At 43.9% G+C, this 26,688-nt stretch overlaps 1 protein-coding gene across 1 annotated transcript; it reads right to left on the bottom strand.

Moving 5' to 3' along the window:
- Positions 1-4,069: 4,069 nt before the first annotated feature.
- On the bottom strand, positions 4,070-26,366 carry LOC120029863 (heparan sulfate glucosamine 3-O-sulfotransferase 6-like). The gene is made up of 2 exons (XM_038975170.1): positions 25,546-26,366; positions 4,070-5,417 (listed from the first exon to the last, which is right to left on the bottom strand). The coding sequence occupies exons 1-2, from the start codon at positions 26,049-26,051 to the stop codon at positions 4,799-4,801; spliced, it is 1,125 nt and encodes a 374-aa protein (XP_038831098.1). The 5' UTR covers positions 26,052-26,366; the 3' UTR covers positions 4,070-4,798.
- Positions 26,367-26,688: the final 322 nt, after the last annotated feature.

Genomic DNA, 26,688 nt, shown 5'->3' with positions numbered 1-26,688 from the left:
TATAATGTGGTACATGTTTAGGATAGAGAGGATGTTGAACATATCCATTGTAGTACAAGTATGTCTGTCTGACGGGGACTACCCATGACACTGCACAGATGTTAAAGAGCAACAGTTGACTCAGAAACACTGTACATCTAATTAGCATGATCCTTTGAATTAAGTTTAGTTGACTTCATGTCCTGTATTCTATTTATTTCTACTACATGTATGTTGCTGTAGCACATGTGGAAACCAGAAGCACATGTGGAAACCAAAAGAATACCAGAATGCTTTACAGTAATGTTCAACAGTCTACAAAAAAATATCACATTCAGCCATAATATATTAGAAAAATACATTTCCCTCCAATTTCTCACCCTCAGTATTTCAGACAATTAATCAGACTGCATAGTCCAGAAAATTCTCAAGATATTTGTCACTTTCTCCCTGTCTCTCTGAGAATAGCCTGGCCTGTAGAGGGTATATCGGTCAGAGAGGTGACTTGGTGGTGGAATGCTCTCTCACCATGAACTCCAGGCTCCAGGGTCACCAGGGCCAGATCAGACCCCCACAGAGAGGGCTCTATCCTGGACCAGGAGAGACCGAGGAGTGGGCAGTTGCTCTAGTCAGTTGAGGGGTGAAGAGTGAAGACTGTGTATGGCAACTCAATCAGGGAAAATAATAGATTTGACCTATAGTATGTGGACACAATGATATGTGCCCCTATATTGAAGCATGCTGGACTTACCCTCAGCTATAGATGGTGAATACTGTTATTGGGATGAGTTTAACATGAATCTCCATGACTGAACAAACCCAAAACAAACCTCCAGTCCAGTACCTGTCTTGGTCACGGTGAAATTAATTTTGACCAGTTGGTCACAGTTAGGAACAATTGGGCTGGCATTGTAGTGGCCTCTTAACAGTAATAATAGTCTTGCCAAACGCCCCTTCCTGCTACAACAGCAGAAGACTGATGTAAGCTAAACAGTGTCCATAACAGGCAGGCAGGCAATGAGGATTGGATTAGCAGCCCTTTGTGATGTCTGTCACCTATTAGAATTCATACGAATTTTCAACAGAGGAGGACAGCATTCTTCTGTCTGTTCCTCATAATGTCTTGTGTTGAAGCAGAGTGTCCATGGCAGGCAGACAGGCAGGCTGGCCTGAATTGGCAGCTACTTGACCTCCACTGCAAGGGTCACTAATCACTTTCATCTGAGGTGATCTGAGGGCTGGGGTGACTTCCAGGCTCCAGCCTTATCCAGGTTGGCTTAATCCCTGGACCCTGCCTTCACGGGCCTTATTCACCGACTATGGCTACACAGTAGTCAGGCCTTCACAGGGAGCACTAGTGAGATGTATGGGGAGAGGTGTATGAGGCGAAATCTCAAAAGCGCGCTCTCCATACCTTGCGTTGAGCCTGTCTGGCTGTTTGCATATTAATATGTCCGACCCTCAATGCAATGTATCCAGTCAACTGGTGAATAGATGGCTATCTGCTTTCAGGGCTCTAGTACTGAAACATAAAGGGAACTTTTAGCTGGGGGAACTCTCAAGTACATTCCCCTCCTTCTCTTCTTTCATGAATGGAATCCTCTGACTTTCAACATTCTATACCCAAAGAGACACAAGCCGCTATTGTCGCTGTTTTTTGTTGTTGTATTGTTATCAATTTTTTAACCTTGTTCCCCTCTTGTTCATTCCCCCTCTTCATCCCCCACTTCTACATTGTTGAACCTTGACCTGCCCATTCTAATCACCAGGCTCTCCTTTTTAGCACAACCAATGATTGAAAAGGTGATTGTCAAGGCAATTTTATCATGTATCAGATACCTTAAATCCAGTAAATTCACAGTGTTATGAGATACCTAGATTATAGAAATAGAGGGACTGATGGCAATGAAATGAACATGCACAATTCATAGTGTAGCGTATAGTGTTCATAGTGTAGTATGTCGTTTTTAGATTGGTGTTCACTGTGTACACCAGTGGAGGCTGCTGAGGGGAGGACGGCTCATAATAATGGCTGGAATGGAGTGAATGGAATGTTATCAAACACATGAAACCTGTCACACCCCGATCAGTTTCTCCTTGTTATTTGTTGTTATTGTTATTGTTTCCACCCCCTCCAGGTGTCGCTTGTTATCCCTGGTGTATAAATCCCTGTGTTTCCTGTCTCTCTGTACCAGTGTATTTATCCCTGTGTTTCCTGTCTCTCTGTGCCAGTGTATTTATCCCTGTGTTTCCTGTCTCTCTGTGCCAGTGTATTTATCCCTGTGTTTCCTGTCTCTCTGTACCAGTGTATTTATCCCTGTGTTTCCTGTCTCTCTGTGCCAGTGTATTTATCCCTGTGTTTCCTGTCTCTCTGTGCCAGTGTATTTATCCCTGTGTTTCCTGTCTCTCTGTACCAGTGTATTTATCCCTGTGTTTCCTGTCTCTCTGTGCCAGTGTATTTATCCCTGTGTTTCCTGTCTCTCTGTGCCAGTGTATTTATCCCTGTGTTTCCTGTCTCTCTGTACCAGTGTATTTATCCCTGTGTTTCCTGTCTCTCTGTGCCAGTGTATTTATCCCTGTGTTTCCTGTCTCTCTGTGCCAGTGTATTTATCCCTGTGTTTCCTGTCTCTCTGTGCCAGTTCGTCTTGAATGTTCCAAGTCAACCAGTGTGTTTTTCCCGTGCTCCTGCCTTTTCTATTCTCTTTTACCAGTCCTCCCGGTTTTGACCCTTGCCTGTTTTCTGGACTCTGTACCCGCCTGCCTGACCATTCTGCCTGCCCTGACCTCGAACCTGCCTGCCACGCTGTACCTCCTGGACTCTGAACTGGATTTGACTTTTTGCCTGTCCACGGCCATTCTCTTGCCTACCCCTTTTGGATATAATAAATATCAAAGACTCAAACCATCTGCCTCCCGTGTCTGCATCTGGGTCTCGCCCTGTGCCCTTATAAAAACCATGTGTTTGATACCATTCCATTCACTTCATTCCGGCCATTATTATGAGCAGGACTCCCCTCAGCAGCCTCCACTGGTGTACATACTGTACAGTATGTGGATTGTGTTAATTCTGTGTCTATATCTTGTCAGTATATTCTGTTTATTGTCTGTCTGTATACTCAGTTTATTGTGGCAGCACTATTTCACTGAGTCAAATTCCTGTACATGCAAATGTATTTGTCGAATAAAGGTGATTCTGATTCTGATTGAATTAAGTTCTTCATGACTACATAAATAAGACACCAAATTAATGAAGTATAAACCACAAACAGTCAGTAAGTATATTAGTATGTAGGCCAATAAAGATAAGGCTCCAAATCATGGGCCAAAATGATATCCTCATAAATTTCTACTTAGGCCCTACATCGATTAGATGTGTATGAGCGATAAATCACACGTTAAATAATACTTTACAAATGTGTGATAGCATCCTGTGTCCGACCCTGGCCTAAATCACTGTGACAAGGGGACATGGTACGTATAAGCACATATGCCATAGTCTATAAACTAAACAGGCAGTTATTGATTCAGCTCCCTTCAGCCCGGGTCCCGGAGGTTGAGTTTGCAATATTAATGGATCCTCTAAAATAGGGAGTAAATCTGCGTCCCAAATGGCATCCCAGAGCCCATATAGTGTACTATATTGGGAAGCACCCAGGGAGTATGGCTGGGCCTGGGCGACTCCACTGGCCAACGCCGTAGCACTGGGGTGGTCAGCAGTTTATGGAGGCGAGGCATACAGGTCAACAGAGTGTCAGGGGTCAAAGATTGCCATCCCAAAGGTCTCCAATGACCCCGGCCAATTGATTGCTTACACATCAGAAAGCTTCCTTTCTGCGTTAACTTCAAATTTTGCCCTGGAGGCTCCGGGGCCGTATGACCCCCACCACCACACACCACCACACACCACCCTATCTGCCTTCCCTCTCTGTGGTCTGGTGGGACTGAACAGTGTATCATATGGTGTGGATATTTCATAGAAAGGCATTTCATACTGAAATGTTGATTTATATGATGAAAAAAGGATGTCCATTTTAGAATAAAGGCTTTAGTAATATCAGCATCTTCAAATACAAAAGTAGTAGATAAAACATCTCAAACATTGTCATTTTAATAAATTATGCTTCCAGAAATGTACAGTCAAGGAGGGGTACAGTTTATGAGTTCGGTATGATAGCGTCCTGTGTATGATAGCGTCCGGTATGAAACAAACAATGAAGAAAGATAAGGGATACAGATATAGCATATACCACAATTCTCAATAGCATAACACTTGCAACATAAATAATAGCAATTTTACAGCACACAGAGTAAATCAGTAATATATTTTGTTAAGAAAAGAATAGAACATAGTCCAGCATTTATACCAGCAGTATTCTTCTGCATTGTTAAAAAAATGTCACCTAAACATCTTTGCAATTGCATTTTAAAACATGAGAATGGGATAACAGTAAAAATGATCTGTCATTAATACAATTATTTTAGAAATGCACTTGGCTTATTGTAGTCTAGTTTATTGAAATAGTATTAGCATATTTGGGATGAATATTTGGCAGGCTCGTGGAGCAGTTTTGTCAGAATATTTATTTTTTAATACATTGTAGTGACACAACAATCATACTAGGAAAATCACATATGCTTATACAAGGAGATTTAAACCCTCTCTTTAAAAACCAAAATATACTAGTCTGTCTGTTTCCATCAGTCCCAGCCGAAGTCACGAGGACCTGTCATTTGGCAAAACCTCAGGTTAAGTGTCCATTACAAGGCCTGTAGATCCTCTGTGAGACACATGTCTATGCTCTATCCCGTCCCATTTCCATCAGTCCCAGCCAAAGTCATGGCCTGTCATTTGGTAAAACTTCATATTGAATGGCCTATAGAACTCCCTGAGCCTGAGCAGCACCTCTGGAGAGATCTGTGGATGAGGCCTTCCCTTAGACTTCCCCAGACAGCGAGGCCTGCTGCTCCCCTCGGGCTTCTTCAGGCAGGGGAAACCCTTGGTCTGGTTGAAGTAGAAGTGTTTGTCCGTGACCACCCTTTTCAGCCCCAGGAAGTCCTGCACCCTGCCCATTTCCCCAGCCGGGTCCGTTACCAGCCGCTCCCCGCTGACGAAGAGGAACTTTGAGAGGGGGAAGTAGCGCAGCCAGTTCTCCAGGTGCTTGGCGTAGATCCCGATGCGCACGGCGCTCCAGGAGGTGTCGATGAGGCCCGTGGTGGAGTTCCGGAAGGTCAGGCTCTGGAAAGACGGAAGACCGGGTTGTTTGGACAGCGTCTGAGTGTAGTCGGACACGGCCCGGGTCACGGGGTCTCGGACCACCACGATCAGCTTGGTATGACGACTCAGGGCGAAGAGACGCCGAGGAGCTTCCTTGGTGACGAAGTAGCTTGGTGTCTTCTCCATGGTGATCTGGCTTTCCAACGTCCGAGGCATCAAGTTTCTGAGAGGAGAGGAGAGAAGAGGAAAGATTTGATTAGTGTTTCCCAAACATTTGGTAAACTGATCCACTAAAAGCTTCAGGGAATGCAACAAACTTTAAGACCTTTGGAACCTGGTTTGTGTGTCATAAACACGACCAAATCTGCTTCCACATGTTTTATATTACAACATTTAATGGAATATTAATATTCCATGCGTTATTGGAGTGTTCCAACCGTCCCCTTTGATGCTCCCCAGCCTTGAGGGCTTCTGATTTAGCTTTGTAATTAGTTGGTTAGGTCTGTGATTACATCAATATAAACATCTACATTAGACGCTGGCCTCGCTGAAATGCATGTCAGATGGAGAGGAAGTCAATGAGTGGGTGCTTAAGGGAAACCACAAAACCATAATAACCAGTGAAAAGTCATTTCCACAGGACTTCCTCCTCCTTCACAAGCCTGTCAGAGCAGCTCTGAGAGCTGGGCTGAGAGCTGGGCTGAGAGCTGGGCTGAGAGCTGGGTTGAGAGATGGGCTGAGAGCTGGGCTGAGCCCTGGCTGCCTGGACAAATACAGTGCCTTCAGAAAGTATTCACACCCCTTGACTTTTTCCACATTTTGTTACGTTATGTTTTTTTTAAATCCCTCATCAATCTACACACAATACCCCATAATGACAAAGCGAAAACAGGTTTTTAGAATGATTTACATAAGTATTCAGACCCTTTGTTATGAGACTCGAAATTGAGCTCAGGTGAATCCTGTTTCCATTGATCATCCTTGAGATGTGTCTACAACTTGACTGGAGTCCACCTGTGGTAAATTCATGATTGGACATGATTTGGAAAGTCATCATTGAGGGAAAGATGAACGGAGCAAAGTACAGAGAAATCCTTGATGAAAATCTGCTCTAGAGCGCTCAGGACCTCAGACTGGGGTGAAGGTTCACCTTCCAACAGGACAACGACTCTAAGCACACAGCCAAGACAATGCAGAAGTGGCTTCAGGACAAGACTGAATGTCATTGAATGGCCCAGTCAGAGCCCGGACTTGAACACGATAGAACATCTCTGGAGAGACCTGAAAATAGCTGTGCAGCGACGCTCCCCATCCAACCTGACAGAGCTTGAGAGGATCTGCAGAGAAGAATGGGAGAAACTCCCCAAATATAGGTGTGCCAAGCTTGTAGCCAAGAAGACTCTAGGCTGTAATCAACAAAGTACTGAGTAAAGGGTCTGAATATTTTGTATTTTTAATACATTTGCAAAAATTTATAAAAACTTGATTTTGCTTTGCCATTGTGTTGCATTGTGTGTAGATTGATGAGGGGGAAACAATTTTATCCATTTAAGAATAAGGCTGTAATGTAACAAAATGTGGAAAAAGTCAAGGGGTCTGAATACTTTCCGAATGCACTGTATACTATGTCATGCACTGTCTATCGTATACCACTGACACGGCAATAAACTCCCCAACAGACCAGCACCAGTCTGACTCTACTTTAGCCAACAAATGAGAAATAGACTGGCACCCAGGTTAGCAGTAAAGAATCTGATGATGAGCTAAAGAGATGAAAGACAGCTAATAGTCTCCAAATTGTTAAAAAGAATTATTATTTAACCATTATTTAACCTTTAAAAATGTGTCCTTTAACAGTTGGAACCTAATGTTGGAACACTATCAAAAGTGGAATCCCAGAAGTTCCATTTTAGAATCCTAAGGACACAAAACAGGAATCCTTCCAACTCTCCTCAGAAAAGGACCACCTTCATTTAAAATGAGGGGATTCAAATCTCACGGCGGGTTTATGTTTTAGAAATCCAAGCATGAAGGAACGTTCCAACTCCTCAGAAAATCCCTCATTTAATTTCCACGGATGGTTCCCCCCGTAGCATAGCCATGTGGTAGAGACTGAGAGTGGGTCTCAAATGGCGTCCTATTCACTATAGTATGGTGCACTAGGGCTCTGAACAAAATTTGTGCACTCTATAAGGAATAGGGTGCCATTTGAGACGCATTCCAAAAGCTGTCATCAACGTGGTTGGTCTCTGGTCTCTAAATGCAGGGCTCTGGCCTGAGCTGTGTGGGGAACATACTCCTCTCTGATCCAAATCTGACATCCCCACCACGAATGTGCCATGAAGCTAATCCTGAAAACATGGCTAATGTTTTTACAACAGACCACCTCTTTTTTTTTACTACAGCCTGGGTATGAGTGGATATGAGGATCAGGTATATAGACAACACTCATACTAAATCAAATCAAGTTTATTTTATATAGCCCTTCGTACATCAGCTAATATCTCGAAGTGCTGTACAGAAACCCAGCCTAAAACCCCAAACAGCAAGCAATGCAGGTGTAGAAGCAGTAACGGAATCTGTTAGGTGTTAGGTTTTAGAGAGGATTTATCTCAATTGGATCTCCTGGTTCAATAAAGGTTAAGCAAAAGAAAAATAAAATCATGTAGATAACGTTTCACCCCAACTAGGCCTATAGCATGTTGATATTAATATTACAATGTAAGAGGTCAAAGAGTAACACAGAAAACCTCCTTTCAAGAGCAACAACTCCACTGGGATTCAGCTTTAGAGGGACATATCTCTACACATTCTCTCCTGTCTTCCTGTGTTCTGAACGACTCCCACGGTGGCTGATCAGTTACATAGGACAGCATTGTGCTATAATTCTATCACTTCATAACTCTGTTCATTTCAAGATATAAAGGAGACTACCACTACAACCCATTACAACTAAAGAATTATACTTATTTAATTTGATACTTCTTTTGCTCTTTCTTTTTGTAAAAAATGTAATGTTTTACAATAATTATTTTGGCCTGCCATACGGAGGTGCCAGGCTGTTTGTGTAGTGAGTACTCAACAGTAACTGAATGTTTAATTCTGACCAAACAAGCTAATGGCATCCATGCTGGACTGTCCCGGCTTTCATTGCCATCATGTTTACATTCTTTATTTAATTTTTTTATTTATTTAACCTTTATTTAACAAGGTAAGTCAGTTAATTAAGAACAAATTCTTATTTACAATGATGGCCTACCCCGGGCCGACCCTGGACGACGCTGGGCCAATTGTGTGCCGCCCTATGGGACTCCCAAACACAGCCGGTTGTGATACAGCTTGGAATCGAACCAGGGTCTGTAGTGACGCCTCTAGCACTGAGATGCAGTGTCTTAGACCACCGCGCCACCCGGGAGCCCCAAAACCTGTAATCACATAACTCTCTGGCTACAACACAAACCCAAGCGGGAGGGAGGGAGGGAGAGACACACATTAACCTAGTCAGCCTTATCTCACAGTATTAAAGTGAGACCATATACTAGAGTGTATACCTATTCAACTGCTGTTGTGGTTCTTTATCAAATGTTGTTGCTCTCTGTATGGTTTCCAACGGCAGCCAGGTTAGCGGAGGCTAGCTAAGTGACCTGCTGTTTGTTTTGATCACACCTTAGCCTAGCGGTAGCACTGTTAGCATCTGGAGCAAGAATGCAGGTCAGAGGGTCCACAGATGTGTGTTTATCTCCATAGACCTGCTGTACTCACCATCTGGGTGGCCCTCAGCTCTATTAGGCCCTGTTGTAAAATACCTCAGGTTAATAGGCTACTGTTTATGACCGTATTGTAGAGACTGAACTAAGTACACCAACCTGAGTGTGTGTCAATGTCATCTCAAAAACAAGGGGAAAAGACAAGCTACACACTAATTGTGGAAACTTTAATGTTGACAAATATTGACTTGATCGTTTTTGTACTAAGTAGGTGAGCTCACTCGTAAAACGCAGCATCTGGGCATTAGCATGCGTGTGTGTGTAGGGGCGTCATGCATCTTCAACATCTGTCATTCCTGGGAGAAGAAAATGGAGGCCTCAGGAGTTAGTGAAGAGTAATTAGAAGTCAAAGTCAGCAGGAAACAACAAAGAGACCAATAAAGCGTGTGTGTGTGTGTGTGTGTGTGTGTGTGTGTGTGTGTGTGTGTGTGTGTGTGTGTGTGTGTGTGTGTGTGTGTGTGTGTGTGTGTGTGTGTGCGCGCAGTACAGTAGCATAGCATAGTAGAGTCTAATGTTGTAACGTACACACCAAGGCTGTCGACCTACACACCCACGCTGGTTTAATACAGCAGCCAGAGAGTGGGGAGAGTTCTATTTGTTGAGGCGGTTTAGGCCTACATCAGTGAGGTAGGTCGGTAAAGAAAGTCCTAAAGAATGTGTCTACGAGGGGGAAAAGTGAACATGACAGTTAATACAGAGATTATTACAGCAGGCAACTTTGAGAAGAGTCAGTGGGAAGCGGTCTCACAGTTTCCTTGGGAGAGATAATGACAGTGTAGAGAGAGACAGAAAGAGAGAGAGAAAGAGAGAGAGAGAGAGAGAGAGAGAGAGAGAGAGAGAGAGAGAGACAGAGAGAGAGAGAGAGAGCGAGAGAGAGAGAGAGAGAGAGAGAGAGAGAGAGAGAGAGAGAGAGAGATAGATAGAGACATAGAGACATAGAGACATAGAGAGAGAAAGGGGGAAACAGCTCAAGCCTCCAGACTGTCTACTGCAGGATAAAGCCTGACATTCCAACTCCAGAATTAAAAGGAGAGAGAGAATTGGAGAGATAATAGTGTGAGAGAGCAAGAGACGGGAGAGTATGTGTGAGAGAGAAAGACAGAAAAAAGTGTGCGTTCCTTGCTGTAATTGCACCCCTCCGTCTTATCGAATGGGAAAATCAGCCTGTGTTCCTCTGTGTTCCTGCCTGGCCCACAGTGGGTTAGCTGTTAGCTGTGCGGCTTTATCAGTGGGTGACCATGGGCCAGGGGCCCACACCCTGAGATGAACAGATGAACAGACAAGAGGAGGAGGAAGAGAGAGATGGACAGATAACTGGAGGGTCACTTCCTTCCTCCCTCAGCCTGACCCCAGTGATCTCTCACCAAATTGTGTAGTTACTGTAATAATTAGATTGGTTAAATTACTTACAGGGTTTCAGTGTGAAAGCACGCACTGCACTGTAGTCATTCTTTACAAAGAACTACAGAAACCCCGTTTTTAAGAGAACCCCCACCTTTAAAACAGTACTGTGCTTCTTGTTCTAAATGAATATTTCACAAGGGCTTCTAATGATTCTCTGAGCCAGGTTGAAGTGTGTTTTTCTGTGCACTTCATAAAACCAAAGCCCTTTTGAACCAAAGTTAAACATTATCATCTAATACTATACATCAAATCAAATCCAATCACATTTTATTGGTCACATACACATGGTTAGCAGATGTTAATGCGAGTGTAGCGAAATGCTTGTGCTTCTAGTTCCGACCGTGCAGTAATATCTAACAAGTAATCTAACAATTACACAACAACTACCTTATACATCCAAGTGTAAAGGAATGAATAAGAATATGTACATATAAATATATGGATGAACGATGGCCGAACGGCATAGGCAAGATGCAGTAGATGGTATAGAGTACAGTATATACATGTGAGATGAGTAATGTAGGGTATGTAAACATTATATAAAGTGGCATTGTTTAAAGTGACTAGTGATACATTTACTACATCCAATTTTTAATTATTAAGTGGCTAGAGATTTGAGTCAGTATGTTGGCAGCGGCCACTCAATGTTAGTGATGGCTGTTTAACAGTCTGATGTTCTTGAGATAGAAGCTGTTTTTCAGTCTCTCGGTCCCTGCTTTGATGCACCTGTACTGACCTCGCCTTCTGGATGATAGCGGGGTGAACAGGCAGTGGCTTGGGTGGTTGTTGTCCTTGATGATATTTTTGGCCTTTCTGTGACATCGGGTGGTGTAGGTGTCCTGGAGGGCAGGTAGTTTGCCCTGGTGATGCGTTGTGCAGACCGCACCACACTCTGGAGAGCCTTACGGTTGTGGGCGGAGCAGTTGCCGTACCAGGCGGTGATACAGCCCGACAGGATGCTCTCGATTGTGCATCTGTAAAAGTTTGTGAGTGTTTTTGGTGACAAGCCAAATTTCTGAGGTTGAAGAGGCGCTGCTGCTGTTGCGCCTTCTTCACCACGCTGTCTGTGTGGATCATTTCAGTTTGTCCATGATGTGTACGCTGAGGAACTTAAAACTTTCCATCTTCTCCACTACTGTCCCGTCGATGTGGATAAGGGGGTGCTCCCTCTGCTGTTTCCTGAAGTCCACGATCATCTCCTTTGTTTTGTTGACGTTGAGAGTGAGGTTATTTTCCTGACACCACACTCCAAGTGCCCTCACCTCCTCCCTGTAGGCCGTCTAGTCATTGTTGGTAATCAAGCCTACCACTGTAGTGTCGTCTGTAAACTTGATGATTGAGTTGGAGGCGTGCATGGCCACGCAGTCATAGGTGAACAAGGAGTACAGGAGAGGGCTGAGAACACACCCTTGTGGGGCCCCAGTGTTGAGGATCAGCGAAGTGGAGATGTTTCCTACCCTCACCACCTGGGGGCATCCCGTCAGAAAGTCCAGGACCCAATTGCACAGGGTGGGGTTGAGAACCAGGGTCTCAAGCTTAATGAGGAGTTTGGAGGGTACTATGGTGTTAAATGCTGAGCTGTAGTCGATGAACAGCGTTCTTACACTGTCACCTTCTGACCGTAGTTCTTTTGTTATTTCTTTGTTTTAGTATGGTCAGGGCGTGAGTTGGGTGGGTTATCTATGTTCGTTTTTCTATGTTGGTTTTTTCGTTTGGCCTGGTATGATTCTCAATCAGAGGCAGGTGTCGTTGGTTGTCTCTGATTGAGAATCATACTTAGGTAGCCTTTTTTCACCTGGGTTTCGTGGGTGGTTGTCTTCCATGTCTGTGTGTTCCACACGGAACTGTTTCGGTTTTAGTTTGTTCACTTTATTGTTTTGTATTTCAGTGTTCAGTTTTGTTCCATTAAATATTAATCATGAACACTTACCACGCTGCGCTTTGGTCCTCCTCTCTTTCTCCCAACGAAGATCGTTACAGAACCACCCACCCCCAATACAAAACAGGCTACCTAAATATATCCCAATCAGAGACAACGACTAACACCTGCCTCTGATTGAGAACCATATCAGGCCAAACACAGAAACAGAAAAACTAGACAAACAACATAGAATGCCCACTCAGATCACACCCTGACCAAACAAAACATAAAACATACAAAGCAAACTATGGTCAGGGCGTGACATACACAGGTATTCCTCTTGTCCAGATGGGTTAGGGCAGTGTGCAGTGTGATTGCGATTGCGTCGTCTGTGGACCTATTGGGGCGGTAAGCAAATTGGAGTGGGTCTAGGGTGTCAGGTAGGGTGGAGGTGATATGTTCCTTGACTAGTCTCTCAAAGCACTTCATAATGACGGAAGTGAGTGCTATGGGGCGATAGTCGTTTAGCTCAGTTACCTTAGCTTTCTTTGGAACAGGAACAATAGTGGCCCTCTTGAAGCATGTGGGAACAGAAGACTGGGATAGGAATTGATTGAATATGTCCATAAACACACCAGCCAGCTGGTCTGGGCATTCTCTGAGGACGCGGCTAGGAATGCCGTCTGGGCCAGCAGCCTTGCGAGGGTTAACAAGTTTAATTTTTTACTCACGTTGGCTGCGGTGAAGGAGAGCCCGCAGGTTTTGGTAGCGGGCCGTGTCGGTGGCACTGTATTGTCCTCAAAGCGAGCAAAGAAGCTGTTTAGTTTGTCTGGGGGCAAGACATCGGGGTCCGCGACGGGTCTGGTTTTCTTTTTGTAGTCCGTGATTGACTGTAGACCCTGCCACATACCTCTCGTGTCTGAGCCGTCGAATTGCGACTCTACTTTGTCTCTATACTGACGCTTAGCTTGTTTGATTGCCTTGCGGAGGGAATAGCTACACTGTTTGTATTCGGTCATGTTTCCGGTCGCCTTGCCCTGATTAAAAGCAGTGGTTCGCGCTTTCAGTTTTGCGCGAATGCTGCCATCAATCCATGGTTTCTGGTTGGGGAAGGTTTTAATAGTCGCCGTGGGTACAACATCACCGATGCACTTGCTAATAAACTTGCTCAACGAATCAGCGTATACATCAATGTTGTTGTTCGATGCTATCCGGAACATATCCCAGTCCACGTGATCGAAGCAATCTTGAAGCTTGGAATCAGATTGGTCGGACCAGAGTTGAACAGACCTGAGCACGGGCGTTTCCTGTTTTAGTTTCTGTCTATAGGCTGGGAGCAACAAAATGGAGTCGTGGTCAGATTTGCCGAAAGGAGGGCGAGAGAGAGCTTTGTACGTGTCGATGAAGTTAGAATAACAATGATCCAGGATTTTGCCAGCCTGGGTCGCGCATTCGATATGCTGATAAAATTTAGAGAGCCTTGTTTTCAGATTAACCTTGTTAAAATCCCCAGCTACAATAAATGCAGCCTTGGGATATGTGGTTTCCAGTTTACATAGAGTCCAATGAAGTTCTTTCAGGGCCGTCGAGGTGTCTGCTTGGGGGGGATATACACGACTGTGATAATAATTGAAGAGAATTCTCTTGGTAGATAATGTGGTCGGCATTTGATTGTAAGGAATTCTAGGTCAGGTGAACAAAAGGACTTGAGTTCCTGTATGTTGTTATGATCACACCACGACTCGTTAATCATAAGGCATACACCCCCGCACTTCTTACCAAAGAGATGTTTGTTTCTGTCGACGCGATGCGTGAAGAAACCAGGTGGCTGTACTGCCTCTGATAACGTATCCCGAGTGAGCCATGTTTCCGTGAAGCAGAGAATGTTGCAATCTCTGATGTCTCTCGGGAAGGCAACCCTTGCTCGGATTTCGTCTACCTTGTTGTCAAGAGACTGGACATTGGCAAGTACTGTAGTATACTCGGGAGCGGTGGGCGATGTGCCCGTCTACGGAGCCTGACCAGAAGACCGCTCCGTCTGCCCCTTCTGCGGCGCCGTTGTTTTGGGTCGCCTGCTGGGATCCAATCCATTGTCCTGGGTGGTGGACCAAACAGAGGATCCGCTTCGGGAAAGTCGTATTCCTGGTCATAATGTTGGTAAATTGACGTTGCTCTTATATCCAATAGTTCCTCCCGGCTGTATGTAATAAGACTTAAGATTTCCTGGGGTAACAGTGTTCGAAATAATACCTAAAAAACTAAATACTGCATAGTTTCCGAAGAACGCGAAGCGAGGCGGCCATCTCTGTCGGCGCCGGATGTGGGTAGCAGGAGGTTGGTGGCACCTTAATTGGGGAGGACGGGCTCGTGTAATGGCTGGAGCGGAATAGGTGGAATGGTATTAAATACATGGAAACCATGTGTTTGATGCCATTCCATTTTATCCGTTCCTGCCATTATAATGAGCCGTCCTCCCCAACAGCCTCCACTGCTATACATCATGCTGCATTACTCTTTCCCCAGTGTCTGCTACCGTAACACTGTTGGTGAGGGAAAAATAAAACGCCCACATTTTTCCATGAATTACCTACCTTTTCCAAATTAATTGAAATTCCAAGTACACCTCAGAACTCTCTAATGGACTCCAACCATTGGCCATCTGGCGTCTACCCAACTCTAGACCAATGAGAAGACTCAATACTGGACTGCAGTGAATGCCACTTCCTAAATTGTTAAATGTCCCACTCCTTGTGGTTGTAGCCCATCCTTGACTTGTTTTAGGAATGGGATTACAGTTGGCAGAACACAGGGCTTGCAGCTGCTGGGAAAGATAGTGTTTGTCATTATTAAGGGGCCAATCCTGACCCAGTAAATTGTGTGTGTGTTTTTGTGTGTAAGAGAAAGAGTGTCTCTAAAATAAACAGCACAACAGAGAGAGAGAGAGAGTCTCTAAAACACACAGCACAACAGAGAGAGAGAGAGAGTCTCTAAAACACACAGCACAACAGAGAGAGAGAGAGAGTCTCAAAAACACACAGCACAACAGAGAGAGAGAGAGAGACTCTCTAAAACACACAGCACAACAGAGAGAGAGAGAGAGTCTCTAAAACACACAGCACAACAGAGAGAGAGAGAGAGTCTCTAAAACACACAGCACAACAGAGAAAGAGAGAGAGTCTCTAAAACACACAGCACAACAGAGAGAGAGAGTCTCTAAAACACACAGCACAACAGAGAGAGAGAGAGAGTCTCTAAAACACACAGCACGACAGAGAGAGAGTCTCTAAAACACACAGCACAGCAGAGAGAGAGAGAGAGAGAGTCTCTAAAACACACAGCACAACAGAGAGAGAGAGAGTCTCTAAAACACACAGCACAACAGAGAGAGCGAGAGAGTCTCTAAAATACACAGCACAACAGAGAGAGAGAGAGTCTCTAAAACACACAGCACAACAGAGAGAGAGAGAGAGAGTCTCTAAAACACACAGCACAACAGAGAGAGAGAGAGAGTCTCTAAAACACACAGCACAACAGAGAGAGAGAGAGAGTCTCTAAAACACACAGCACAACAGAGAGAGAGAGAGAGTCTCTAAAACACACAGCACAACAGAGAGAGAGAGAGAGAGAGTCTCTAAAACACACAGCACAACAGAGAGAGAGAGAGTCTCTAAAACACACAGCACAACAGAGAGAGAGAGAGTCTCTAAAACACATAGCACAACAGAGAGAGAGAGTCTCTAAAACACACAGCACAACAGAGAGAGAGAGAGTCTCTAAAACACACAGCACAACAGAGAGAGAGAGAGTCTCTAAAACACACAGCACAACAGAGAGAGAGAGAGTCTCTAAAACACACAGCACAACAGAGAGAGAGAGAGTCTCTAAAACACACAGCACAACAGAGAGAGAGTGAGAGTCTCTAAAATACACAGCACAACAGAGAGAGAGAGAGTCTCTAAAACACACAGCACAACAGAGAGAGAGTCTCTAAAACACACAGCACAACAGAGAGAGAGAGTCTCTAAAACACACAGCACAACAGAGAGAGAGAGTCTCTAAAACACACAGCACAACAGAGAGAGAGAGTCTCTAAAACACACAGCACAACAGAGAGCGAGAGTCTCTTAAAAACACAGCACAACAGAGAGCGAGAGTCTCTTAAAAACACACAGCACAACAGAGAGCGAGAGTCTCTTAAAAACACAGCACAACAGAGAGCGAGAGTCTCTTAAAAACACACAGCACAACAGAGAGAGAGAGTCTCTAAAACACACAGCACAACAGAGAGAGAGAGAGTCTATAAAACACACAGCACAACAGAGAGAGAGAGTCTCTAAAACACACAGCACAACAGAGAGAGAGAGAGAGTCTCTAAAACACACAGCACAACAGAGAGAGAGAGTCTCTAAAACACACAGCACAACAGAGAGAGAGAGTCTCTAAAACACACAGCACAACAGAGAGAGAGAGTCTCTAAAACACACAGCACAACAGAGAGGGCGAGAGAGCGATGTCGGCATATGAGAAAGCATTTCTTTGGTTTTCAGATTTCTTTTTTTGAACTTCCTAGATAATGTTCACATTCCGAACTGAAAAGGACAGAGTTCTCCTTCAGACAGAGTTCTCATTTTAATCAGTCACATTTCCTCACAATTAAACATAACTATTGTCCAGGAAACTAATTTGTTTTTATAACAAAGAAAGGTGTGTTCCTATGATTCCTATAGCGAGTCTACGTTCTCACGCTCTCTCCACTTCACCCTCACCCTTCTGCCCTCCTTACCCTCTCACCCACCCCGCCAGACGGTCAGTCGGTCAGTCAGTCAGACATTAAACAGAGATGGTCAGGCAGGGCAGAAGGCAGAGGCCACGGCTGAGACAACAATACACACTGAGCTGTCAATGATTCACCAGCCTCTCCAGACAGGCTAAAACAGAAGATGGTATGCTGGGTGATGTGGGTAGAGGGTCAACCTAAAGGGTCCTGGGTAATATTATGCGCCAGACAGCTCCTGGATGAATTATAATCCAACCACTGCCCTTGTTGATAGACGAGGGCAAATAAGCAGACTCTGATTGGAACTGGGCCCTGGTTAACATACGTTTAGACAGTTTGAAGTGTAGGGATTCATCCCTTGTGTAACTAAGCAGAGCAGCTCTGGTGTTGGTGCAAAAACAAAGCTGCCCTTTTCGACTGTCACACTTGTATCACTATTCTACAGTCGCTACAATGACTAGGCCTACTACAGTCTCTGATAACAAAAATGTCATTAGTCCACAAATTTATAATCACAGCTTTACAGAAAACAGAAGACATTTCCCTCTGGTTTTCAGCGCTGACTGGGTGTGTATTATGATTCCAAAGAGGTGTAGTGCTATGTGAGGTTGTTATAGCTGTGACATTCATCTTGCTGTGACAGGGACATGGGAGGATGAGGTCGGGAGGGACGGAGTGGGGGATCATTTTTTACACTCCACCAAATATGAACCCTAATCAGTCACTGTAATCTGGGAGCCATGTTAGAGACCTGCGGACTGACAGGAATCCAGGCTACTGGATCAATACTGTCATTGCTCTGTTGCTCTATCTGTTTAAAATGGATTAGTTTATAATGAGGGGAAAGAAGGTAGAAAAGGCTAGTGAAAACATCTCTGGGTTAGTCTTACATTATTATAGTAAATGAGCATCCAAGTAGCCTACATCTGCTAGTTAAAAAATAAACATACCTTTTTGTCACACTGAGCTTAACAATTCCACAACAATATTAATATACAGTATGTGCGAATGCAGCAGTAATTGGTAAACTGTATAGGGAACACCGTTTGAACTAAGTCCCTTTGAACTAATACATTGCCATGTAGTTCTATTCACTGAGCAAATGATCAGTTAGCTAATCATGTATATAGACCTAATTAGGTTAGGCATCTGGCTATTGAGGACATTGATTTGGAATAGTCAGTCCCTTGTTCTATCACACTAAGAGGGTTGGAAAGGAAGTCCAATGGACTTTTCCATTTGTCCAATACTAAATACTCATATTGTTATCATTTTCACATCTCCTATACATGTCCCTTTATTTCATTAACTATCATCTGATTGGATAGGGCATAACATATGGAAGGTGAAAGGTCGTCCAATGACGAGCTGTCAAAATATTGAGTTGGGCGTTTAGGTTTTTCTCCAGATTGAAAATCCATACCCATCCCAACCCAATTTATCAAATCATGTTTGATTATTCAGTTATATTTCCCCTATTTCATTTTGCATATTGACATCAGTCTTGAAGACATTCCTTTGGTTTCTTGAAAGCATGCCATGCATGTATTGTAGATCTCTCTTTGACCTTACACCGCCATAGCCTGAAATAATGACACAGACTAGCCGACCAGTGGACCTTGTCAGGGAAACAAAGTCTCCTTTGTTCAGTCCAATTCTATATATTTGATTTATTTCAGAGACACTTTGACCATGAAAGGCCCTCCCAAAACCTTTTCGTTGGGCCAAAGAACTCTCTCTCTCTGTCTCTAACACTATTTCAAAACCTTCAAAATGTGCCTGGGAATTCAGCAGTGGAAGAATCAAGAAATAAGAGCTGGACATTCCTGTCTGCATACTGGGATCAATGATAAACTGAATTATGCAAGGAAATATACTTCTGAAGAACCCTCAATCCCCACACGTTTCAAAGTCTTCACAGTATGTGTAGGGTATAAATGTCGGTGGTTGAAGGATCAACGACACCTTGTCAACAAGATTGAATATTCAGCGGTTAAGGAACCTCCCCTGCAGTGCCCTGGTAAAGGTACCAACAGCTCAATCAATAGGAAACCCTAGTTTAACACATCAATATTGGAAATGACATCTACAGTATATATAATGGATATTCATGCTGTCATGAAAAGGTGTGGTTTAATGGTGGATCGCAGAGTAGAATGGGGAGAGGGAGATGTGACACTTGACTGGGTTGGATCTCAAACGCTTAGGCTACTTGCACACATGCAATGGAAACACACACACACACACACACACACACACACAGAAAGAGTAGAAAGAGCTAAACCCTTTAAACATGTCCTCTCCCACAAAGCCACATAACCATTTCCAAATGCATCGAGAGGCCAAGTTTTTTCCACATATAAGCATTTCTTCTAAAACAATTTGCCAAATGCTTCTTTTTAACATGTCCATGTGTTTTATTTGGTTACTAACTGAAGACAGAGGACAGTGTTCATTTTCAAACTCAGCAGTGTAATAATACACTTTGAAATTAAGAGCTCTGTCAAATTACATAATGTTTAAGTGATACTTTCAAGTCCAGTCTAAATGCTTTATGCTGCTGTCTTAAATGGTGCCTGGAGTGGTTCCAGTCCAGTAATGAATGTATATCCAATGGGTTTTTAGCTGGTAATGATGGAGCTGGTAATGATAAGGGATTAGACTGACTGATTTGGGTGCTTTGACACTATTCTCATTACTCCAACACAGCACTACATACTTCGTCTTAGATAAGAACCAATAAACCATCACACCCTTAGGCACAGATCTAGGATCAGCTTTCCCTCCCCAAATCCTAACCTTTACCATTAGTGGAAAATACCCAATACTGACTTTAGATCAGAGCCTTGGCTTGGGGCAACTTCACCCTACACTGACAAGCTGGTACTCCACAACGTGAGCTGTCTGAGCTAATGCCTGACCTGTCATTACAGCAGGCCAATCCACACAGTGTTGACAATGCTTGTCGTCAGATTAGGAAAGACTAAAACCACACTTATGAGACAGAAGAGAGACTAGAGAGCTGCTGTGCAGCTTCAACAAAGTACTACATGGATTGTGACGGTGTTAAAAGATGTGTTAGAAGGTCACTGGTCTCCCAACACCATCAAAGGCTGTAGCCAGTAACTGTTGTAGTGCCACAATGTAGGCTACTACCTAATCATCTGCCTGGCCTCACAAACTACACTGAATAAAAATATAAACACAAAATGCAACAATTTCCAAGATTTTACTGAGTTAAAGTTCATATAAAGAAATCAGTCAATTGAAATAAATTCATTAAACCCTAATCTATGGACTTCACATGACTGGGAATACAGATATGCATCTGTTGGTCACAGATACCTTTAAAAAAAAGGTAGAGGCGTGGATCCAAAAACAATGCACCGCGACACATCTCCTTTGCATAGAGTTGATCAGGCTGTTGACTGTGGCCTCTGGAATGTTGTCCCACTCCTCTTCAATGACTGTGCAAAGTTGCTGGATATTGGCGGGAACTAGAACACGCTGTCGTACGTGTCGATCTAGAGCAGTGGTTCCCAAACTTTTTATAGTCAAACATTCAACCTCCAGGTGTGTACCCCCTCTAGCAATTTCGATGAGGCTCTCTTGTTCAGATATCGGTAAGTGGACTGGAGGCAGGGCATGAAAGGGATAACAAATCCAGTTGTTTGTGTCACCCGTTTCAGGAAAGTACCTGCGTAATTGCGCACCCAGCTCACTCAGGTGCTTCGCTATATTACATTTGACGTTGTCTGTAAGCTTGAGTTCATTTGCACACAAAATATCATACAATGATGGAAAGACCTGTGTGTTGTCCTTGTTAATGCAGACAGAATAGAGCCCCAACTTCTTAGCTGCTGAGAGTCCCTGTAATCCTGGATTCAGATCATTCAGGCGAGAAAAAACATCACCCAGATAGGCCAGTCGTGTGAGAAACTCATCATCATGCAAGTGGTCAGACAAGTGAAAATTATGGTCAGTTAAGAAAACTTTAAGCTTGTCTCTCAGTTTTAAAAAGAATTGTCAATTCTTTGCCACTTGATAACCAGCTCACTTCTGTATGTTGTAAAAGTGTTACATGGTCGCTGCCCATATCATTGCATAATGCAGAAAATACCCAAGAGTTCAGGGGCCTTGCTTTGACAAAGTTAACCATTTTCACTGAAGTGTCCAATACGTCTTTCAAGCTGTCAAGCATTCCCTTGGCAGCAAGAGCCTCTCGGTGGATGCTGCAGTGTATCCAAGTGGTGTCGGGAGCAACTGTTTGCAAGCGTATTACCACTCCACTATGTCTCCCTGTCATGGCTTTTGCGCCATCAGTACAGTTACCAACACATCTTGACCACGTAGTCCATTTGATGTCACAAAGCTGTCCACCAGTACTTTAAAAATATCCTCTCATGTTGTCCTGGTTTCCAGAGGTTTGCATAAGAGGATGTCTTCCTTAATTGACCCCCCATAAACGTAACGGATATATACCATGAGCTGTGCCAGGCTCGCCACGTCTGTTGACTCATCCAGTTGTAACGCATATAATTCACTGGCTTGAGGGGGAATAGGTTTTGTTGTGCCCTCTTCATGACTGTCTTGGTGTGCTTGGACCATGACAGTTTGTTGGTGATGTGGACACCAAGGAACTTGAAGCTCTCAACCTGCTCCCCTGCATCCCCATCGATGAGAATGGGGGCGTGCTCGGTCCTCTTTGTCCTGTAGTCCACAATCATCTCCTTTGTCTTGATCACGTTGAGGGAGAGGTTGCTGTCCTGGCACCACACGGCCAGGTCTCTGACCTCCTCCCTATAGGCTGTCTCATCATTGATCAGGCTTACCACTGTTGTGTCATCTGCAAACTTAATGATGGTGTTGGAGTCGTGCCTGGCCATGCAGTCATGAGTGAACAGGGAGTACAGGAGGGGACTGAGCACGCACCCCTGAGGGGCCCCTGTGTTGAGGATCAGCGTGGCAGATGTGTTGTTACCTACCCTTACCACCTGGGGGCGGCCCGTCAGGAAGTACAGGATCCAGTTGCAGAGGGAGGTGTTTAGTCCCAGGGTCCTTAGCTTAATGATGAGCTTTGAGGGCACTATGGTGTTGAACGCTGAGCTGTAGTCAATGAATAGCATTCTCACAGAGGTGTTCCTTTTGTCCAGGTGGGAAAGGGCAGTGTGGAGTGCAATAGAGATTGCATCATCTGTGGATCAGTTGGGGCAGTATGCAAATTTGAGTGGGTCTAGGTTTCTGGGATAATGGTGTTGATGTGAGCCATGACCATCCTTTCAAAGCACTTCATGGCTACGATGTGAGTGCTATGGGTCGATAGTCATTTAGGCAGGTTACCTTAGTGTTCTTGGGCACTGGCACTATGGTGGTCTGCATAAAACATGTTGTTATTACAGACTCAGACAGGGAGAGGTTCAAAATGTCAGTGAAGACACATGCCAGTTGGTCAGCGCATGCTCGTAGTACACGTCCTGGTAATCCGTCTGGCCCTGCGGCCTTGTGAATGTTGACCTGTTTAAAGGTCTTACTGTCTTACTGGCTGCGGAGAGCGTGATTACACAGTCTTCCGGAACAGCTGGTGCTCTCATGGATGTTTTAGTGTTATTTGCCTCGAAGCGAGCATAGAAGTTATTTAGCTCGTCTGGTAGGCTCGTGTCACTGGGCAGCTCTCGGCTGTGCTTCCCTTTGTAGTCTGTAATGGTTTGCAAGCCCTGCCACATCCAACAAGGGTCAGAGCAAGTGTAGTATGATTCGATCTTAGTCCTGTATTGATGCTTTGCCTGTTTGATGGTTCATCGGAGGGCATAGTGGGATTTCTTATAAGCTTCCGGGTTAGAGTCCCGCTCCTTCAAAGCGTCAGCTCTAGCCTTTAGCTCAGTGCAGATGTTGCCTGTAATCATGGCGTTTGGTTGGGGTATTTACGTACAGTCACTGTGGGGACAACATCCTCGATGCACTTATTGATGAAGCCAGTGACTGATGTGGTGTACTCCTCAGTGCCATCGGAGGAATCCCGGGACATATTGTAGTCTGTTCTGGCAAAACAGTCCTGTAGTTTAGCATCTGCTTCATCTAACCACTTTTTTATTGATCTAGTCACTGGTGCTTCCTGCTTCAATTTTTGCTTGTAAGCAGGAATCAGGAGGATATAATTATGGTCAGATTTGCCAAATGGAGGGCGAGGGAGAGCATTGTATGTGTCTCTGTGTGTAAGTCCCCGGCTACTAGGAGTGCCGCCTCTGGGTGAACGTTTTCTTGTTTGCTTATGATACAGCTCATTCAATGTTGTCTTAGTGCCAGCCTCTGACTGTGGTGGTATGTAAACAGCTACGAAAAATACAGATGAAAACTCTCTAGGTAGATAGTGTAGTCAACAGCTTGTCATGAGATACTCTACATCAGTCAAGCAATAGCTTGAGACTTCCTTAGATATCGTGCACTAGCTGTTGTTTACAAAAATGCATAGTCTGCAGCCCCTTGTCTTACCAGACGCCACTGTTCTATCCTGCCGGTGCAGTGTATAACCAGCCAGCTGTATGTTGATAGTGTCAAGCATTAGATATTACAGTTTTGAATGTCCCGTTGGTACTGTAGTTTAATCTTCCGCGTAGGTCATCTATTTTATTGTCCAAAGATTGCACGTTTGCTAGCAGAATGGAAGGAAGTGGGGGTTTATTCGATCGCCTACGAATTCTCAGAAGGCAGCCCGCCAGCCGACCCATTTTTCTCTGCCTCCTCTTCTCGCAAATCATGGGGATCTTGGCCTGTTCCCGAGAAAGCAGTATATCAATCGCGTCAGGCTCATCAGACTCGTTAAAGGAAAAAAAGGATTCTGCCAGTCCGTGGTGAGTAATCGCAGTCCTGATGTCCAGAAGTTATTTTCAGTCATAAGAGATGGTATGTACAAACTATGTACAAACTAACATTATGTACAAACTAAGTAAAAAAATGAGTTACAAACAACACAAATAAACGAACAAAAAAACACAATCGGTTGGGGGCACGTAAAACGTCTGCCTTCTTCTCCGGCTTCTTCTCACCAGGTCAAGACCCAGGTGAGGACGAAGAGCACGCAGATGAGCTTCCCTGAGACGGTTTCTGATAGTTTGTGCAAAAACTCTTTGGTTGTGCAAACCTTGCATCAATTATCTGGGTGGCTGGTCTCAGACGATCACGCAGGTGAAGAAGTAGGATGTGGACGTCCTGGTCTGGCGTGATTGCACGTGGTCTGCGGCTGTGAGGTACTGCCAAATTCTCTAAAACAACGTTGGAGGCGGCTTATGGCAGAGAAATTAACATTCAATTCTCTGGCAACAGCTCTGGTGGACATCACAATTGCATACTCTCTCAAAACTTCAGATATCTGTGGCATTGTGTTGTGTGACAAAACTGCACATTTTATAGTGGCCTTTTATTGTCCCCAGCACAAGGTGCACCTGTGTAATGATTATGCTGTTTAATCAGTTTCTTGATATGCCACACCTGTCAGGTGGATGGGTTATCTTGGCAAAGGAGAAATGCTCACTAACAGGGATGTAAACAAAGTTGTGCACAAAATATGAGAGAAATAAGCTTTTTGTGCGTATGGAACATTTCTGCGATCTTTTATTTCAGCTCATGAAACATGGGACCAACATTTTATATGTTGCGTTTTATATTTTTGTTCATTATATAGTAATTATAGTGAAAGACAGTACAGTCAGGTAACTTGCAGAAGACGTAGGTTACACTGTCAATGCTTAGAAAGAGTACTGTACATCATTATAGGCATTTTTCTGTGTAATCCTGATTTCTTTAGTAAAAAATAATAGGTGTATGCTTGGAGACTTTCATCCCTCCATTGACGCTGTTTACATTTGTACCCATCGTCTGCAATATTCATGAACAGACTGTATTGATTTCTCCCTCTTCTTGGCTCTGTGTCACATCCTTATGTGCTCTCCTGCCTTCTGCCTAACCAGGTGATATGGGTGACATGTGAGGGCTCCCCAGGGACACACAGGGATAGACACTTAGAAATGCAGCACATCACGTCAACAAACAGCATTTTATTGGCAGGGGACTGAATACCCCGTCGAACCAAGGGGCTCTGAATGAGGATCCTTATTTGGCGTTAGGGGATATTAATGAAGTGACACTGAAGTAAGCAGGGGAAGATAGGAGCCTGTTCAGGAGAGTTGATCAATGGCAAAAATAAGGCACCAAAATATACACCTGATATACAGTAAATCCACAGACATTGTTCTCTTTTGGTGGCTGTGATGACAGGCAGTTTCACACAATATTTTGGGATGAATTATTACTAAATTATGACTTGTGATTTACCAAGCGCCTATGTCACAGTGCAATAACATAATTTTACCTGGGTATCAGGTAATCTGCATTGACTGATTCAAGTGAAACATTAGGCTATTTATTATAGAAAATCATATCTCTTTCCATTTTTTGGGCCATATTCAATATGTTTTCACTGCTATTGTAAATTAAAGCATACAAGAAGAAACAGATTTAATTAAAATTCAAAACAACCCTTACTCACCTGTACCATTCCAATCCGTTATCATAGAACCTGTCGAAGAAGTGGGGTTCGGCGCCCACAGCTCTGACATCCGGGTGAATGCGCAGAAACTCCAGAAGCGCGCGCGTGCCTCCTTTCTTTACTCCGATGATGATTGCCTGAGGAAAAGTTTTACTACCGAAGTTATTGGCTATAGAGATGTTGTTATCCGGTCGCAGTTCGTTATCATTGCCCTGCAAGAGTGAGTCAACACTGTCAAAGCCGGGGAGTTCGCGAACAACCGAGCCGGGAGAACTGTGCTTGTGCGGGTCGAGCTTTTGCTGCTTCAGTCCATCATTTAGGCCTAAGATTTTGTTGATAAAAGTTTTCTGTTGGTCATATACAGGTCTAGGTAAGGATTCACAGTACCCAGAGAGACAGTAAAATAAGTAAGTGAAAATGATGATCATGGTAAGGAAGACGGAAAGTTTGGACTGCGCCTTCAGGTGTCCAAAGTTGAACACAGCTCTCCATTTGCTACATCCCATGAGTCGCTATACTGAGCTGGAGGGTAACACGCAGAAAACATGCCTTTTTAAATTAGATAAATTCAATGCGTTTTAAAATAAAGATTAGGCCTGGTCTTTCTTTATAAAGTTACCCATAAAAACATCCTTCTTGATGAAGTCGTACCATTACGCACTTTAAAAAAATCCATGAATACGGTTGATCATCCACTTCATAACACATAACTCTAGTTTAAATAAATATTTGTAGGCCTAACTGTGTCAATGTCAACTTGTCCAAAGTGCACAGTGCTCAGAGAAACGGAGTTTGTCCCCTCTTGCTCCCTGCTCCTCTCCCTTGGCTCGTGCGAAGTCCTCTGGCCCCCATCACTAGATTACAGACACACCCCTTTCCTTCTGGGTGTGAATGCACGCCCTGTTGGTCAAATTCCCTCCCCTTACATTTTCAGCCATGATTCTGAAAATAACACGAATAACTGCCACACTGAGATAAATCACAAATAATAATGTGATTGAATAGCTTTTTAAATGACTATGTAGGCTAATTCAAGAATATATAGTTATCTTCCAAGAAATAACAGTTTGTTTGGAAATATGGTGTTATGCCATTTAAATGCCAAAAAAATCTCTAGATTTGTCTATGTGAAGTGTTGTTTAA

Source organism: Salvelinus namaycush, chromosome 35 (genome assembly GCF_016432855.1).
Source record: "Salvelinus namaycush isolate Seneca chromosome 35, SaNama_1.0, whole genome shotgun sequence".
NCBI classification, from domain to species: domain Eukaryota; kingdom Metazoa; phylum Chordata; class Actinopteri; order Salmoniformes; family Salmonidae; genus Salvelinus; species Salvelinus namaycush.
This window is presented reverse-complemented; position numbering and strand designations above follow the sequence as displayed.